The sequence below is a fragment of the Scyliorhinus torazame genome, chromosome 17 (genome assembly GCF_047496885.1).
Source record: "Scyliorhinus torazame isolate Kashiwa2021f chromosome 17, sScyTor2.1, whole genome shotgun sequence".
NCBI classification, from domain to species: Eukaryota; Metazoa; Chordata; class Chondrichthyes; order Carcharhiniformes; family Scyliorhinidae; genus Scyliorhinus; species Scyliorhinus torazame.
This window is the reverse complement of record NC_092723.1, coordinates 181,529,171-181,544,841: the sequence shown is the minus strand read 5'-3', so window position 1 is coordinate 181,544,841 and position 15,671 is coordinate 181,529,171. Positions and strand designations below refer to the sequence as shown.

General features: G+C 49.0%; 1 protein-coding gene across 3 annotated transcripts in view; it reads right to left on the bottom strand.

Annotated features, from left to right (window-relative positions):
• cfap70 (cilia and flagella associated protein 70) overlaps window positions 1-15,671 on the bottom strand; it is a 136,935-nt gene that overhangs the window by 25,802 nt on the left and 95,462 nt on the right. For all 3 annotated transcript variants that reach the window (XM_072481772.1, XM_072481774.1, XM_072481773.1), the window contains exons 17-19: window positions 9,830-9,955; window positions 7,735-7,868; window positions 4,056-4,171 (exon numbers count right to left, since the gene is read on the bottom strand). In XM_072481772.1, the coding sequence (XP_072337873.1) occupies window positions 4,056-4,171; window positions 7,735-7,868; window positions 9,830-9,955 (376 nt within the window). The remainder of the gene's footprint in view (window positions 1-4,055; window positions 4,172-7,734; window positions 7,869-9,829; window positions 9,956-15,671) is intronic.

Sequence of the window (15,671 nt, the reverse complement as noted above, 5' to 3'; positions counted from 1 at the left end):
TATGTATATATGTGTATTGTGATGAATGTAGGAATTTCAGATATATTGTATTATATGTAATTGATGCAGTGAGGGTTCAAAGCCTGGGCTAGTGCGTGTGACTGCTGCAGTCACGTTTAAAAAAATCCTGGTTTGAAAGCCAGCTCGGCCTTTTTAAGACATATGTGCAATTAAAGCATCGTAAAAGTAAGATCATACTTCATCCCAACTATGGATATGGTTTGCTGAAGTTGGGCTAATGGAGGGTTACCTGGGAAGTAGATATTTATAGACATCATGTAAGATGATGTAGCTAATGGGTGGAGCCAAGGGCTGAAGCAGACAGGTGTTGAGTTCTGGAGTTTCAGTTCAGTTTTGATTTGTCTGTGAACAGAAGAGCAGCTGCTCTCAAAGCAGTTTAGTTGGAAAGAGATTTTTGTCTGTTAACAATGGGTGGCACGGTAGCACTGTTGCTTCACAGCGCCAGGGACTCGGGTTTGATTCCCAGCTTGGGTCACTGTCTGTGCGGAGTGTCCCCTTGTCTGTGTGGGTTTCCTTCAGGCACTCCGGTTTCCTCCAACAAGTCTCGAAAGACGTGCTTGATGGGTGAAATGGACATTATGAATTCTCCCGCTGTGTACCCGAACAGGCGCCGGAATGTGGCGACTGGGGGCTTTTCACAGTAACTTCATTTGCAGTGTTAATGTAAGCCTACTTGTGACACTGATAAAAGATTATTTGATGAGATTATTATTAGAACAGAGGTTTCTGAAAAGGCTGACAGTTTAAACAGTAGTTTGACACAGGCAAGAATCTGCAAGCTGTTTCCTGGAGAATTTCTCTCTCCATGTGGTTTATCCAACACATCTCTTTACAGCAAGCATTTCTGAGCTGGCTAACTGTATTTGGATTGGATTTGTTTATTGTCACGTGTACCGAGGTACAGTGAAAAGTAATTTTCTGCGAGCAGCTCAACAGATCATTAAGTACATGAGAAGAAAAGGGAATAAAAGAAAATACATAATAGGGCAACACAACATATACCATGTAATTACATAAGCACTGGCATCGGATGAAGCATACAGGGTGGATTTTGGAGTTTTACTTGAGTGGAGACAAAAGATAGCAGTTCGGAATTAATGTTTCATTGTCACTGTTAAGCATTGTTTGATAGATAGAACCCATCTATCTCTGTCTTAAAGACACTTAGTGACGTGGCCTCCACAGCCTTCTGTGGCAATGAGTTCCACAGATTCACCACCCTCTGGCTGAAGACATTCCTTCATTTCTGTTTTAAAGGATTGTCCCTTTAGTCTGAGGCTGTACCCTTGGGTTCTAGTCTCTCCTGTTAGTGGAAACATCTTCTCCACATCCATTTTATCTAGGCCTCTCTATTATGGAAGTCTCAATAAGATCCCCCCCTCATCCTTCTGAACTCCATCGAGTACGGATCCAGAGTCCTCAATTGCTCCTCATATGATAAGCCGTTCGTTCCTGGGATCCTTCTTGTGAATCTCCTCTGGACTCCCCCCAAGGCCAGCACATCGTTCCTTAGATACAGGGCCCAAAACTGCTCACAGTATTCAAAATAGGGTCTGACCAGAGCCTTATACAACCTCAGCAGTACATCCCTGCTCTTGTATTGTCGTCCTCTTGAAATGAATGCTAACATTGCATTTGCCTTCCTAACTGCCAATTTAACCTGCATTTTAACCTTAAAAGAATCCTGAACTAGGACTCATATGTCCCTTTGTGCTTCAGATTCAACCTTGAACCCTGGAACACCACATCAGTGGATGGGGATAGCATCTAAACCTGGATCTTCGAGATTTAATTTCATCAAAGAGATCCATCTCCCAGCCTCAAGAGTGTTCCGAGAGATCCATTTTCTTACCCATGAGGTCCATCTTCCAGCCTCACAGTGTTCCCGGAGATCCATCTTTTATCTGCAGACGGTCCATCTTCTTTCTACCATGATGTTGGTTGCCTTTTAAGTATGGTGCCCGGAAATGACGACGGACTAAGTGCTAGCAGGCCTGCCCTGCTGCAGAATATGGCGCAAAATACTTGGCTGCATAATTAGTGCAAGATGTGGCATGGTTTCCCGTCACCCTCTGCAGTGGGAAACACTCCACATTTCCCGCGACGGGACTTATTCCAAGATGGGAGAATTCCATCCTGCATCTCCAGGAGATTTCCTCAGTCACAAAAAATAGGGCGATACCCAAGGACAAATCTGGAAGTTAAAACAATCTGTCTAGACTGTGCGCAGAACAATACTTTTCACTGTACATGTGACAACAAATCATAATCAAACATGATGGGAAGAGAGAGCCCAAGTGATTCAACAGTACACTGACCATCAAGGCATGCAAGGCTTTTTTTGAAATGACCACAGCCATCTATAGACCAAGGTCCAAATGGACAAAATCCCCTTCACTCACATGGTGGTTTTCTCTTCTTAAAGATGATAATGCCATCCGCCACTCTGGAAAGAACATTTCCAACAACTCCTCATCCATGAATCCACAGTTGCATTCGGAGGAGATGGTAGTGTAGTGATAATGTTATTGGATAGGTAATCCAAAGGTTTAGACTCATCCTCTGGGGACAGGGGTTAAAATCCCACCAAGATGGAATCAGAATTCGATTGGTCAATCTGGAATTCAGAGCCAGTCTTAGTAACAGTGACCATGACAACGATCATTGATTGTTGTAAAAATCCATTTGGTTCACTAACTCCCTTATCTGGTCTTGTCTGACTGACATGTGACTCCAGACCCACAATACAGTAGTTAACGCTTAAGTGCCCTCCGATATTGACCTGGAAAGGCACTCAGTTCAGGGGCAATTGGAATGGGCAATGAATGCTGCCTTTTCCAGTGACAACCACATCCAATGGCACTCTGCAGTCTGTTCATCCAGCACTCTGTGATGTCAACATCCTGGGTAACCCATTGACCAGAAATTGAACCGGACTAGCCATATAAATACTGTGGCTACAAGGGCAGGTCAGATGCTAGGAATCCTGCAAGCGAGTAACTTACCTCCTGGCTCAAACAGCCGGTCCACAATCTAAAAGACACAAGTCAGGAGTGCGATGGAATACTCTCCGCTTGCCTGGAAAAGTGCAGATCCAACAATATTCAAACAGATCGACACCATCCAGGACAAAGCTGTCCGCTTGATTGACATCCCATCCACAAACATTCACTCCCTCCATCATCAGCGCACAGTGGCAGCCATGTGTACCATCTACAAGATGCAGTGAAGGAACTCACTAAGACGCCTGAACCAACACCTTCCAAAGCCATGACCGCTACCATCTAGAAGGGCAGTAGACACATGTGAGCACCACTACCTGGAGGTTCCCCTCCAAGCCAATCACCATCCCGATTTGGATCGCAGTTCCTTCACGGTCGCTGGGTTAAGTTCCCGGAACTCCCTCCCTAACAGCACAGAGTTTGCCTACACCACATGGACTGTGGTGGTTCAAGAAGCCAACTCACCAGCACCTTCTCAATGATTAGAGATTGACAATAAATGCTGGCCGAGCCTGCAAAACCCACATCCCTTCGATCATAAAGGAAAAATCCACGGGTGAATCACCATCGATGGGAGAGCTGCAACAAGCAATCAAATGGGATGAAAACAACAAATCCCGGGGGCCAATGGTACCATCTACAAGATGCAGTGAAGGAACTCACTCAGACGCCTGAACCAACATCTTCCAAAGCCATGACTGCTACCATCTAGAAGGCCAGTAGACACGTGTGAGCTGAGGTCTTCAGAGCTGGTGGGCTTATGTTCACATCAAAACTCCATGCACTTATCCTACGGATTTGGAAGGAAAAGAATTCCCTCCTTCCCCGACTTCAGGACTGTAACAATTTTACCGATAAATCATACTGTGGTAACGATAATGATATTTCCCTCTTGTCTCGAGCAGGGACTATCCTGACATGCATTGTCCTGATGGGGTTGCAATAATGTTAGGAATTGAGTGGTGTCTTACGCTAAATCTTGCAACACTAAAAGAGAAATGATAGTGAATTAGATTGCAAATTGAGTCTTACCCTGGATTGTCCAAGCTAACACACTACTCGGTTCAAAGCATCTGGCACTCTCAAAGAAATTGTCAGCCTCTTCATAGCGTTCATTCATACACGCTAGAATACCACAGAGAATAAGGCTGGAAGAAACGTCACCAGATTCAGTCAAACAAAGACATCATTATAAATGCTGTAAAGTCTATTCTAACATATTGGCTGGAATTTACCAGAGGGCTTTGAAAGCAGACCAAGGCAGGCCAGCAGCACGGTTCAATTCCCGTACCAGCCTCCCCGAACAGATGCCGGAATGTGGTGACTAGGGGCTTTTCATAGTAATTTCATTTGAAGCCTACTTGTGACAATAAGCTATTTTCATTTTCATTTCATATTGTCAACTTACTAATCACATTCTGGGTACCACCAAGTAAAGTAAGGGTGTACACTCGACCAATGTGCTGAACTCTGTACTGGTGCTAGGGAAGGTCCAAGTGACTGACTCAGCATCTTTGTGCCGATCTCCATACTGGTGCTGGGAAGGTCCGAGTGACTGACTCAGCATCTTTGTGCTGATCTCTGTATTGGTGCTGGGAAGGTCCGAGTGACTGACTCAGCATCTTTGTGCTGATCTCTGTACTGGTGCTGGGAAGGTCCGAGTGACTGACTCAGCATCTTTGTGCTGATCTCTGTATTGGTGCTGGCAAGGGGCGAGTGACTGACTCAGCATCTTTGTGCTGATCTCTGTATTGGTGCTGGGAAGGTCCGAGTGACTGACTCAGCATCTTTGTGCTGATCTCTGTATTGGTGCTGGGAAGGTCCGAGTGACTGACTCAGCATCTTTGTGCTGATCTCTGTACTGGTGCTGGGAAGGTCCGAGTGACTGACTCAGCATCTTTGTGCTGATCTCTGTATTGGTGCTGGGAAGGGGCGAGTGACTGACTCAGCATCTTTGTGCTGATCTCTGTATTGGTGCTGGGAAGGGGCGAGTGACTGACTCAGCATCTTTGTGCTGATCTCTGTATTGGTGCTGGGAAGGGGCGAGTGACTGACTCAGCATCTTTGTGCTGATCTCTGTACTGGTGCTGGGAAGGGGCGAGAGACTGACTCAGCATCTTTGTGCTGATCTCTGTACTGGTGCTGGGAAGGTCCGAGTGACTGACTCAGCATCTTTGTGCTGATCTCTGTACTGGTGCTGGGAAGGTCCGAGTGACTGACTCAGCATCTTTGTGCTGATCTCTGTACGGGTGCTAGGTAAGGTCCGAGTGACTGACTCAGCATCTTTGTGCTGATCTCTGTACTGGTGCTGGCAAGGGGCGAGTGACTGACTCAGCATCTTTGTGCTGATCTCTGTATTGGTGCTGGCAAGGGGCGAGTGACTGACTCAGCATCTTTGTGCTGATCTCTGTATTGGTGCTGGGAAGGGGCGAGTGACTGACTCAGCATCTTTGTGCTGATCTCTGTACTGGTGCTGGGAAGGTCCGAGTGACTGACTCAGCATCTTTGTGCTGATCTCTGTATTGGTGCTGGCAAGGGGCGAGTGACTGACTCAGCATCTTTGTGCTGATCTCTGTATTGGTGCTGGTAAGGCCCGAGTGACTGACTCAGCATCTTTGTGCTGATCTCTGTATTGGTGCTGGGAAGGTCCAAGTGACTGACTCAGCATCTTTGTGCTGATCTCTGTACTGGTGCTGGGAAGGTCCGAGTGACTGACTCAGCATCTTTGTGCTGATCTCTGTATTGGTGCTGGGAAGGGGCGAGTGACTGACTCAGCATCTTTGTGCTGATCTCTGTACTGGTGCTGGGAAGGTCCGAGTGACTGACTCAGCATCTTTGTGCTGATCTCTGTATTGGTGCTGGGAAGGGGCGAGTGACTGACTCAGCATCTTTGTGCTGATCTCTGTACTGGTGCTGGGAAGGTCCGAGTGACTGACTCAGCATCTTTGTGCTGATCTCTGTACTGGTGCTGGGAAGGGGCGAGTGACTGACTCAGCATCGTTGTGCTGATCTCTGTACTGGTGCTGGGAAGGTCCGAGTGACTGACTCAGCATCTTTGTGCTGATCTCTGTACTGTTGCTGGGAAGGTCCGAGTGACTGACTCAGCATCGTTGTGCTGATCTCTGTACGGGTGCTGGGAAGGTCCGAGTGACTGACTCAGCATCTTTGTGCTGATCTCTGTATTGGTGCTGGGAACGGGCGAGTGACTGACTCAGCATCTTTGTGCTGATCTCTGTACTGGTGCTGGGAAGGTCCGAGTGACTGACTCAGCATCTTTGTGCTGATCTCTGTATTGGTGCTGGGAAGGGGCGAGAGACTGACTCAGCATCGTTGTGCTGATCTCTGTACTGGTGCTGGGATGGGGCGAGAGACTGACTCAGCATCTTTGTGCTGATCTCTGTATTGGTGCTGGGAAGGTCCGAGTGACTGACTCAGCATCTTTGTGCTGATCTCTGTACTGGTGCTGGGAAGGTCCGAGTGACTGACTCAGCATCTTTGTGCTGATCTCTGTATTGGTGCTGGGAAGGTCCGAGTGACTGACTCAGCATCTTTGTGCTGATCTCTGTACTGGTGCTGGGAAGGGGCGAGAGACTGACTCAGCATCTTTGTGCTGATCTCTGTATTGGTGCTGGGAACGGGCGAGTGACTGACTCAGCATCGTTGTGCTGATCTCTGTACTGGTGCTGGGAAGGGGCGAGAGACTGACTCAGCATCTTTGTGCTGATCTCTGTATTGGTGCTGGGAAGGGGCGAGTGACTGACTCAGCATCTTTGTGCTGATCTCTGTACTGGTGCTGGGAAGGTCCGAGTGACTGACTCAGCATCTTTGTGCTGATCTCTGTATTGGTGCTGGGAAGGGGCGAGTGACTGACTCAGCATCTTTGTGCTGATCTCTGTACTGGTGCTGGGAAGGGGCGAGAGACTGACTCAGCATCTTTGTGCTGATCTCTGTATTGGTGCTGGGAAGGGGCGAGTGACTGACTCAGCATCTTTGTGCTGATCTCTGTACTGGTGCTGGGAAGGGGCGAGTGACTGACTCAGCATCTTTGTGCTGATCTCTGTATTGGTGCTGGGAAGGGGCGAGTGACTGACTCAGCATCTTTGTGCTGATCTCTGTACTGGTGCTGGGAAGGGGCGAGTGACTGACTCAGCATCGTTGTGCTGATCTCTGTACTGGTGCTGGGAAGGGGCGAGAGACTGACTCAGCATCTTTGTGCTGATCTCTGTACTGGTGCTGGCAAGGGGCGAGTGACTGACTCAGCATCGTTGTGCTGATCTCTGTACTGGTGCTGGGAAGGGGCGAGAGACTGACTCAGCATCTTTGTGCTGATCTCTGTACTGGTGCTGGCAAGGGGCGAGTGACTGACTCAGCATCTTTGTGCTGATCTCTGTACTGGTGCTGGGAAGGGGCGAGTGACTGACTCAGCATCTTTGTGCTGATCTCTGTACGGGTGCTAGGGAAGGTCCGAGTGACAGACTCAGCATCTTTGGGGGAATCGAAATGAGCTCCATCAACCAAAATGGTACGGGCCTTCCAAGGACATCGTCCAGCAGGCTGTGCAATCGCTCCTCCCCCCTTATAGATGCCCCAAACCAAAATCAAGGGCCAAAATCAAAAGTGAATCCACACTTTTTCCTAGCATAGCTATACTAATTATGCTGTCTAAAACATTCTTAGTAAGCGTGGCTAGATTAGCATGCGTGATTCTGACCTGTATATATGCTCCTGGTTTACAGCTATAGCCTCACGGAAGCATTCCTCTGCTTTGGCATGGTCATTTAGCAGAAGGTGGAAAGTACCATAGTCAAACCAGTGTTCAGCATTGTTACTGTCACGTGCTAATCTCTGCAACAGAAAAAGTATTTTGTTAAGTGCGAAATAGTTGATTATCCACAGGATCCCACTGCTGAAGACAATGAGCGGGAAATCTTCTTGTGCGCGTTACTCAAGTGAAAAACAGAGCAGGGATCCAACTTAGAGGCCATCCTCCAGCATCGGAAATGCACCAGCCTTTTTTTGTTAAGTTGTTAATTATTTTTTTTTGTTTTTTGTTGCCTTTTGTTTAGTAGTGGTTTTGTAAAAATTCTGTAAATTTTTGAATAAAAATATTTTTTTAAAAAGGAAATGCATCCAGTGCTATTTTGATTCAGATGCTCTGGAGTTATCCCTGGTGTCGGCCTATAATTGACAGTAAAAAGCCTCAAATAAAGCAAAATACTGCAGATGTTGGAAATCTGAAATAAAAACAGCAAACGCTGTTTGAACTCAGCAGGTTTGGCAGCAGAGGCAGCCAGCCATTGGCCAGCACTGGGATCTTCTGGTACCGTTATTGTTGATGGGGTTTCCCGTTGTATGCACCCCCGCTGCTGGAAAGCCTTCCCCTCCATCATGAACCCCTCCTCGCCCCCATTGTCCATTATTTTTCAGCTCCCTGGCCTGCTGCAACACCACCCCACCTCTCCCCGACATGTCTCTGGTTGTTGAGTTGCTCCCATTAACACATTCTGCGGTCCCACCTTATCCAGCATCTTCTGTTTTGTATTTCAGCAAAACGCCAGTTTGATATCTGCGGACGTTATTAAACAGACCCTCTCTAATGCCACTAATAGGGGTGGTTTAGCTCAGTGGGCTAGACAGCTGGTTTGTGATGCAGAACAAGGCCAGCAGCGCGGGTTCAATTCCCATACCAGCTGAGAATTCAGAATTCTCCCTCTGTGTACCCGAACAGGCGCCGGAATGTGGCGACTAGGGGATTTTCACAATAACTTAATTGCAGTGTTAATGTAAGCCTACTTGTGACAGTAAAGATTATTTATTTATTTATTTAATAAATATTTCCCTATCATAGAGCTAAAACACCTCTTCCTTGACGATACAGCCATGGTCAAGCCTGTACCCTCCTCCTGTTCCTACGCCATCATTCTTAATAACCACACTGCCTTTTCCTGTCATTCAATCGATGGTTTGACACTGCCAGATCGCTCTTTTACCAGTTCTCTCCAAGGCAGACCACAGAGGATTTTCTGACTTCCATAGAATTTACAGTGCAGAAGGAGGCCATTCAGCCCATCGAGTCTGCACCAGCCCTTGGAAAGAGCACCCGACCGAAACCCACACCATCACTCTATCCCTGTAACCCAGTAACCCCACCCAACCCAACCTTTTTGGACACTGAGGGCAATTTAGCATAGTCAATCCACCTAACCTGCACATCTTTGGTCTATGGGAGGAAACCGGAGCACCCGGAGGAAACCCACGCAGACACGGGAGAACGTGCAGACTCCGCACAGACAGTGACCCAAGCCGGGAAGCGAACCTGGGACCCTGGAGCTGTGAAACAACTGTGCTAACCACCGTGGCACCACGCTGCCCATGGGATGCCGCAGCTATGACAGCGAAGGCACAACAAGATAGACTCATCCACAGTGTACACCACCATAAATAAATATGAAAGCCACTGACAGACAATTTAGATTCAAGCAGGCAGGACTGGATTTAAGAAGCTGTCCACATTAACTTTCTGCTCTCCATTACCTTTGTAATTAAAAGACCTTCTGGTTATTTTTATTTTACCTGCCCCTTTATAGTTGCTGCTGCCTATATAGTCTTGGCAGCACCAGCTCGGCCTCCTGGCTGCTTTCCCACACCCTTTGGTGCCCTCATGTGCACCTGGTGCTTGCCTGCAGAATGCAAATTGGGTTCAATAGGGGAGCATGTGACCGTAACAAAACTGCTCTCAAGCAACACAGAGGAATATTCACCCAATAGATTCTCTGAATCATCAATCTATCCGCATAATCTCTTACCTCTTGGTGGTATTTAGTTGCGAGTTTATAGTCTTTGTTCATTTCAGCTTCTTTAGCGAAGTGTTTTAACTGTGCAGATCCAAGAAATGATTCTGGAATGGGATCTGGAGGATCTACATGCAACATCTAGGTGAAGAAAAGGAACAATAATTTAGACCCGGATCAGAAGAAAGTTCTACTCAAGATGTAGGTAAATGAAGAATAAAAAGATCACAGCTTCGCACCAATTTCACATGCCAAGAATTAAACAACTGCATGGTTTCTGAACTGTAAATGCACTGTTAGCAAATATATATTTATTTCTGCAGTTTTTTATGAAACTAAGGCAGAATGATTAATGCATTAATTATGGCTACGATAAAGTGGGTAAAAAAGTTGATTAGCCTAGAAGTATACTGCCACATGTGGCATTTCTAAAGCCCCTAAAAACAGGATAAGCTTCTGAAGCAAACCATTCAGGAAGCAGAATTATCAGTGAGATTCGCGCAATAATAATAATAATAATAATAATAATAATAATAATAATAATAATAATCGCTTATTGTCACAAGTAGACTTCAATGAAGTTACTGTGAAAAGCCCCGAGTCGCCACATTCCGGCACCTGTTTGGGTACACAGAGGGGAATTCAGAACGTCCAATTCACCCAACAGCACGTCTTTCGGGACGTGTGGGAGGAAACCGGAGCACCCGGAGCAAACCCATGCAGTCACAGGGAGGTCGTACAGACTCCGCAAGGACTGTCACCCAAGCCAGGAATCGAACCTGGGACCCTGGTGCTGTGAAACAACAATGTTAACCACTGTGCTACCGCACAGCAAATAAAAAACGGTGCCACGGGGAGGCTGGTGCGGGAATTGAACCCGCGCTGCTGGCATTGTTCTGCATTACAAGCCAGCTATTTAGTCCACTGTGCTAAACCGGCCGCAAGAGCAGTTGTAAGAGAGCACATCCTGAGTGAGACAGAGTCAGAGTGGGCGTGTGTGCTTGGAAATTTGGAGCACCGTGGGAATTCAGTACAGAGGGGAAAGAGGTGCTTTTGCTTTCTTTTTGCTTTCTAATTTTTTGATCTTCAGAGAGTGGTCTTGCCCTGCTGCAGAACTACAGGCTACAAGGGAGAGAGCTGATAGGTACGTTGTGGGTATGTTGTTTCTCTCCAATTTAAAGCTATGTTAAGGAAAGGTAAAGAATTCTAGCTTTAAAAAAACCCAACTTAAATCATTTTCTAATTGGCATAAATCTAAGGTAAGAGACTTTTAAGCTAATAGTATGACTGGGGAGCTCAGTCCCCTGTTTTGCACGTCCTGCAGTTTGTGGGAATTCCTAGATGCTCTGTGCAGTCTGGGTGACTACATTCGTGGGGAATAGCCAATTTGACCAGCTTGAGAGCTGGTTTTCAGACCTGGAGCATCAGCTGGAGCGACAGCGGTGTTTCTGCAAGGCTGAGAGGTTCGTGGATAGCACATTTTTATACATTTATACAGTTTAAGGAAGTACAGTCAGAGAGCGAATGGGTGACCACCAGTCAGAAGAAGGGGGCAGGCAGGTAATCAGGAAAGCCCCAGAGTGCACTGACCCGAGAACCGTTTTTGTGTTGGAAAATGGTGAAAGTGATGGTTCCACTGGAGTGCACAGCCAAAGGCAAGTTCACAGCCCTGTGGATGGCTCAGCTGCAAAAGGGGGAGAGGAGTAAGGGTGAAAGAGCAATCGCGGGAGGAGACTCAACAGTGAGGGATGCAGACAGGCATTTCTGTGGCCAAAGACATGACTCCAGGATGGTGTCTCCCTCCAGGGTCAAGGATGCTACTGAATTTCTCCCAGTGTCTGCATGGGTTTCACCCCCACAACCCAAAGATGTGCAGGTTAGGTGGATTGCCCATGCTAAATTGCCTCTTAATTGGAAAAAAATAATAATTGGGTACTCTAAATTTTAAATTTTAAAAAGTATGTTACTGAATGGCTGCAGGGATTCCAAAGAGGGAGGGTGAACAATCCTGGTTCAAATTTGTACCAAGAACATAGGTAGAAAGAGGGATGAGGTCCTGCAGCAAGAATTTAAGAAGCTAGGTAGCAGATTGAAAAGCAGGACCTCAACAGTTGTAATCTCTGGATTACTACTGGTGCCACGTGTCAGTGAGTAGAGGAATAGTAGGATAGAGCAGATTAATGCATGGCTGAAGAGATGGCGCAGGAGGAAGGGCTTTAGTTTCCTGGATCACTGGATCCATTTCTGGGGAAGATGGGACCTATACATGTAAGACAGGTTGCACCTGAACCGGAATAGAATCAACATCCTTGTGGGGAGGTTTCCTAGCCTTCAGATGAAACTGGAGCCGGGGGGGGGGGGGGGGGGGTAGTCTGTGTAGAGGTATTATGGTACCTGGTAATGCTGGAACACCATTGGTAGATATTGTATGCTTCCTATTGGTCAGGCTGTATGGTAGCTCCGCCCTACTAGGTGGGGTATAAGAGCCCGTGCCACCCCAGCAGCCTTCATTCTGTACCTGAGCTGCTGGGGGAAACATCTAGCTTATTAAAGCCTTCAGTTGGACTACAACCTCACGTTAGTGGTCATTGATCGTGCATCAATTTAATAAGCTAGATTTAAAAGGATGGAGCTCCGAATCAAGCCGGAGTGTCTGCAACTCAGCCCCCACGCGGCAAACTCAGCGGCAATCTTCAAGCTCTGGCTGGCGTGTTTTAAAGGGCATGTCGGAACGGCCAAAAACACACCCACGGGAGAACAGAAAATGCAAGTTCTGCACTCGAGGGTGAGCCCGGAGATTTACACCCTCATCGAGGAAGCGGAAGACTTCGATGCAGCAATAGAGCTGCTAAAAGGACATTATATTCGCCCGGTAAACCAGGTCTACGCCCGACATCTGTTAGCAATGAGGCGACAAATCACTGGGGAATCGCTGGAAGAATTCTACCGTGCACTCCTGGTGTTGGGGAGAAACTGCAGCTGCCTGCAAGTTTCGGTGAGTGAACACACAGAACTCTTGGTCCGGGACGCTTTCATGGCAGGTATGCTGTCCTCCCAAATCCGCCAGTGGTTGCTGGAAAAAGACACTCTAGGTCTCAAGGAGGCACGGGCCCTTGCAGGCTTCCGGATGTGGCCTCCAGAAACGCCCGCACTTACGTTCCCGACCGCGCGGCAGCCCCCTGGGCAACGTGGAACCCCTCCGCAGCCGACCCCGAGACATCCTCCATCCCCCCACAAGCTTGTGCTGCAAGGCGGCCTGGCAACCCCGGTGGGCCCCGCTGCTACTTTTGCGGGCAGGCCCAGCACCCCCGCCAGCGCTGCCCGGCCCGCGCATCCACCAGCAAGAGATGCAGTAAAAAGGGCCATTTCGTGGTGGTATGCCAGGCCCGTGCGGTCGCTGTGGTCTCCGGTGGCGAATGCAGACTGCCACCACAAACCTCTCCACGGTCCCCGTGCGGCCAGCGGGCGCTGCCATCTTCTTACTCCAAGGCCACGTGCGGCCCCCGGGTGCCGCCATCTTGTCCCGCGGACACCACGTTAGATGGATGGGCGTCGCCATTTTGTGCACCCCCAGCCATGTGCAACCAATGGGAGCCACCATCTTGGATGGACCCCCAGGACCCCAGCTCGGCTGACCACACACTGCCCGAACGGAACACTCAACTGCTGCGATTAGCCTGGGTGACTCTGGATCAGTCCCGGCCTCGAACACTCTCAACTGCTACAACGACTGTACTTATCAACAGGCACGAGACGTCCTGCTTAATCGACTCTGGGAGCACGGAGAGCTTCATACACCCCGACAAGGTAAGGCGCTGTTCTCTCCTCATCCACCCCGTTAATCAAAAAATCTCCCTGGCCTCCGGTTCCCACTCAGTAGAAATAAAGGGGTTTTGTGTAGCAAACCTCACAGTCCAGGGAAGGGAGTTTAAAAATTACCGGCTCTACGTCCTTCCCCACCTCTGCGCGGCCACACTCCCAGTGTAATCTCCAAAGTCTAACTTTCAAATTTGGCGGCCCTATACCCTCCCTCACTGTCTGCGGCCTCGCGACCCTCAATGTCGATCCGCCTTCCCTGTTTGCGAACCTCACCCCGGATTGCAAACCCGTCGCCACCAGTAGCAAACAGTACAGTGCCGAGGATCGGATCTTTATTAGGTCAGAGGTCCAAAGGCTACTGAGGGAAGGAGTCATTGAAGCTATTAACAGTCCCTGGAGAGCTCAAGTAGTGGTGGTAAAGACCGGGGAGAAGCATAGGATGGTCATCGATTACAGTCAGACCATCAACGCAGCTGGACGCGTACCAACTCCCCCGCATATCCGACCTGGTAAACAGGATCGCGCATTCCAAGGTCTTCTCCACGCCTACCACCAGCTCCCCATCCGCACTGCAAATGACTGCAAATACACTGCTTTCGAGGCAGATGGGCGGCTCTATCACTTAAGGGTTCCCTTCGGTGTCACCAAGGGGGTCTCGGTCTTCCAGCACGAGATGGACCGAATGGTTGACCGGTACGGGCAACATTCCCGTATCTCGATAATGTCACCACCTGTGGCCACGACCAGCAGGACCACAGCACCAACCTCCAAAAATGCCTCCAGACCGCAAAGATCCTTAACCTTACATGCAAGAAGGATAAATGCGTGTTTAGCACCGACCGCCTAGCCATCCTTGGCTACGTAGTGCGAAATAGAGTTATAGACCCGACCCTGAGCGCATGTGCCCCCTTATGGTGTTCCCCCTTCCTCACTGCTCCAAGGCCTTGAAGCGCATCTAGGGTTTTTCCAGTTACTACGCCCAGTGGGTCCCCAACTATGCGGACAAGGCCCGTCCCCTGATCCAATCCACCTTTGTGGATTGAGGCCCGCCAGGCCTTCAGCCGCAACAAAATGGACATTGTAAAGGCCACGATGCACGCCATCGACGAGTCCCTCCCCTTCCAGGTCGAGACCGGCGCGTCTGACGTAGCTCTGGCGGCCACCCTCAACCAAGCGGGCAGGCCCGTGGCCTTCTTCTCACGTAACCTCCATGCCTCCGAAATCCGCCACTCCTCAGTCGAAAAGGAGGCCCAGGCACAGTAGAAGCTGTGCGACATTGGAGGCATTACCTGGCCAGCAGGAGATTCACTCTCCTCACTGACCAACGGTCGGTTGCTTTCATGTTCAATAACGCACAGCGGGGCAAGATAAAAAACGATAAGATCTTGCGGTGGAGGATCGAACTCTCCACCTACAACTACGAGATCTTGTATCGTCCCGGGAAGCTAAACGAGCCTCCTGATGCCCTGTCCCGCGCCACCGCACAAGTGGACCGCCTCCGAGCCCTCCACGAGGACCTCTGCCACCAGGGGGTCACTCGCTTTTTCCACTTTATCAAGACCCGCAACCTGCCCTACTCCATCGAGGAGGTCAGGATAGCCACCAAGGACGGCCAAATCTGCGCGGAGTGCAAACCGCACTTCTACCGGCCAGAGAAAGCGCACCTGATAAAGGCTTCCCGTCCCTTTGAACGCCTCAGCATGGACTTCAAAGGCCCCCTCCCCTCCACCGACCGCAACACGTACTTCCTGAACGTGACTGACGAGTATTCCCGGTTCCCATTCGTCATCCCCTGCCCCGACATGACCGCAACCACCATCATCAAGGCCCTCCATAGCATCTTTGCACTGTTTGGGTTCCCTGCCTACATACATAGTTATAGGGGATCCTCCTTTATGAGCGACAAACTGCGTCAATTCCTGCTAGCAAGGGCATCGCCTCGAGCAGGACGACCAGTTACAACCCCCGGAGTAACAGACAGGTAGAGAGGGAGAACAGAACGGTCTTAATCTGCCAGTCTCCCGCTGGCAGGAAGTCC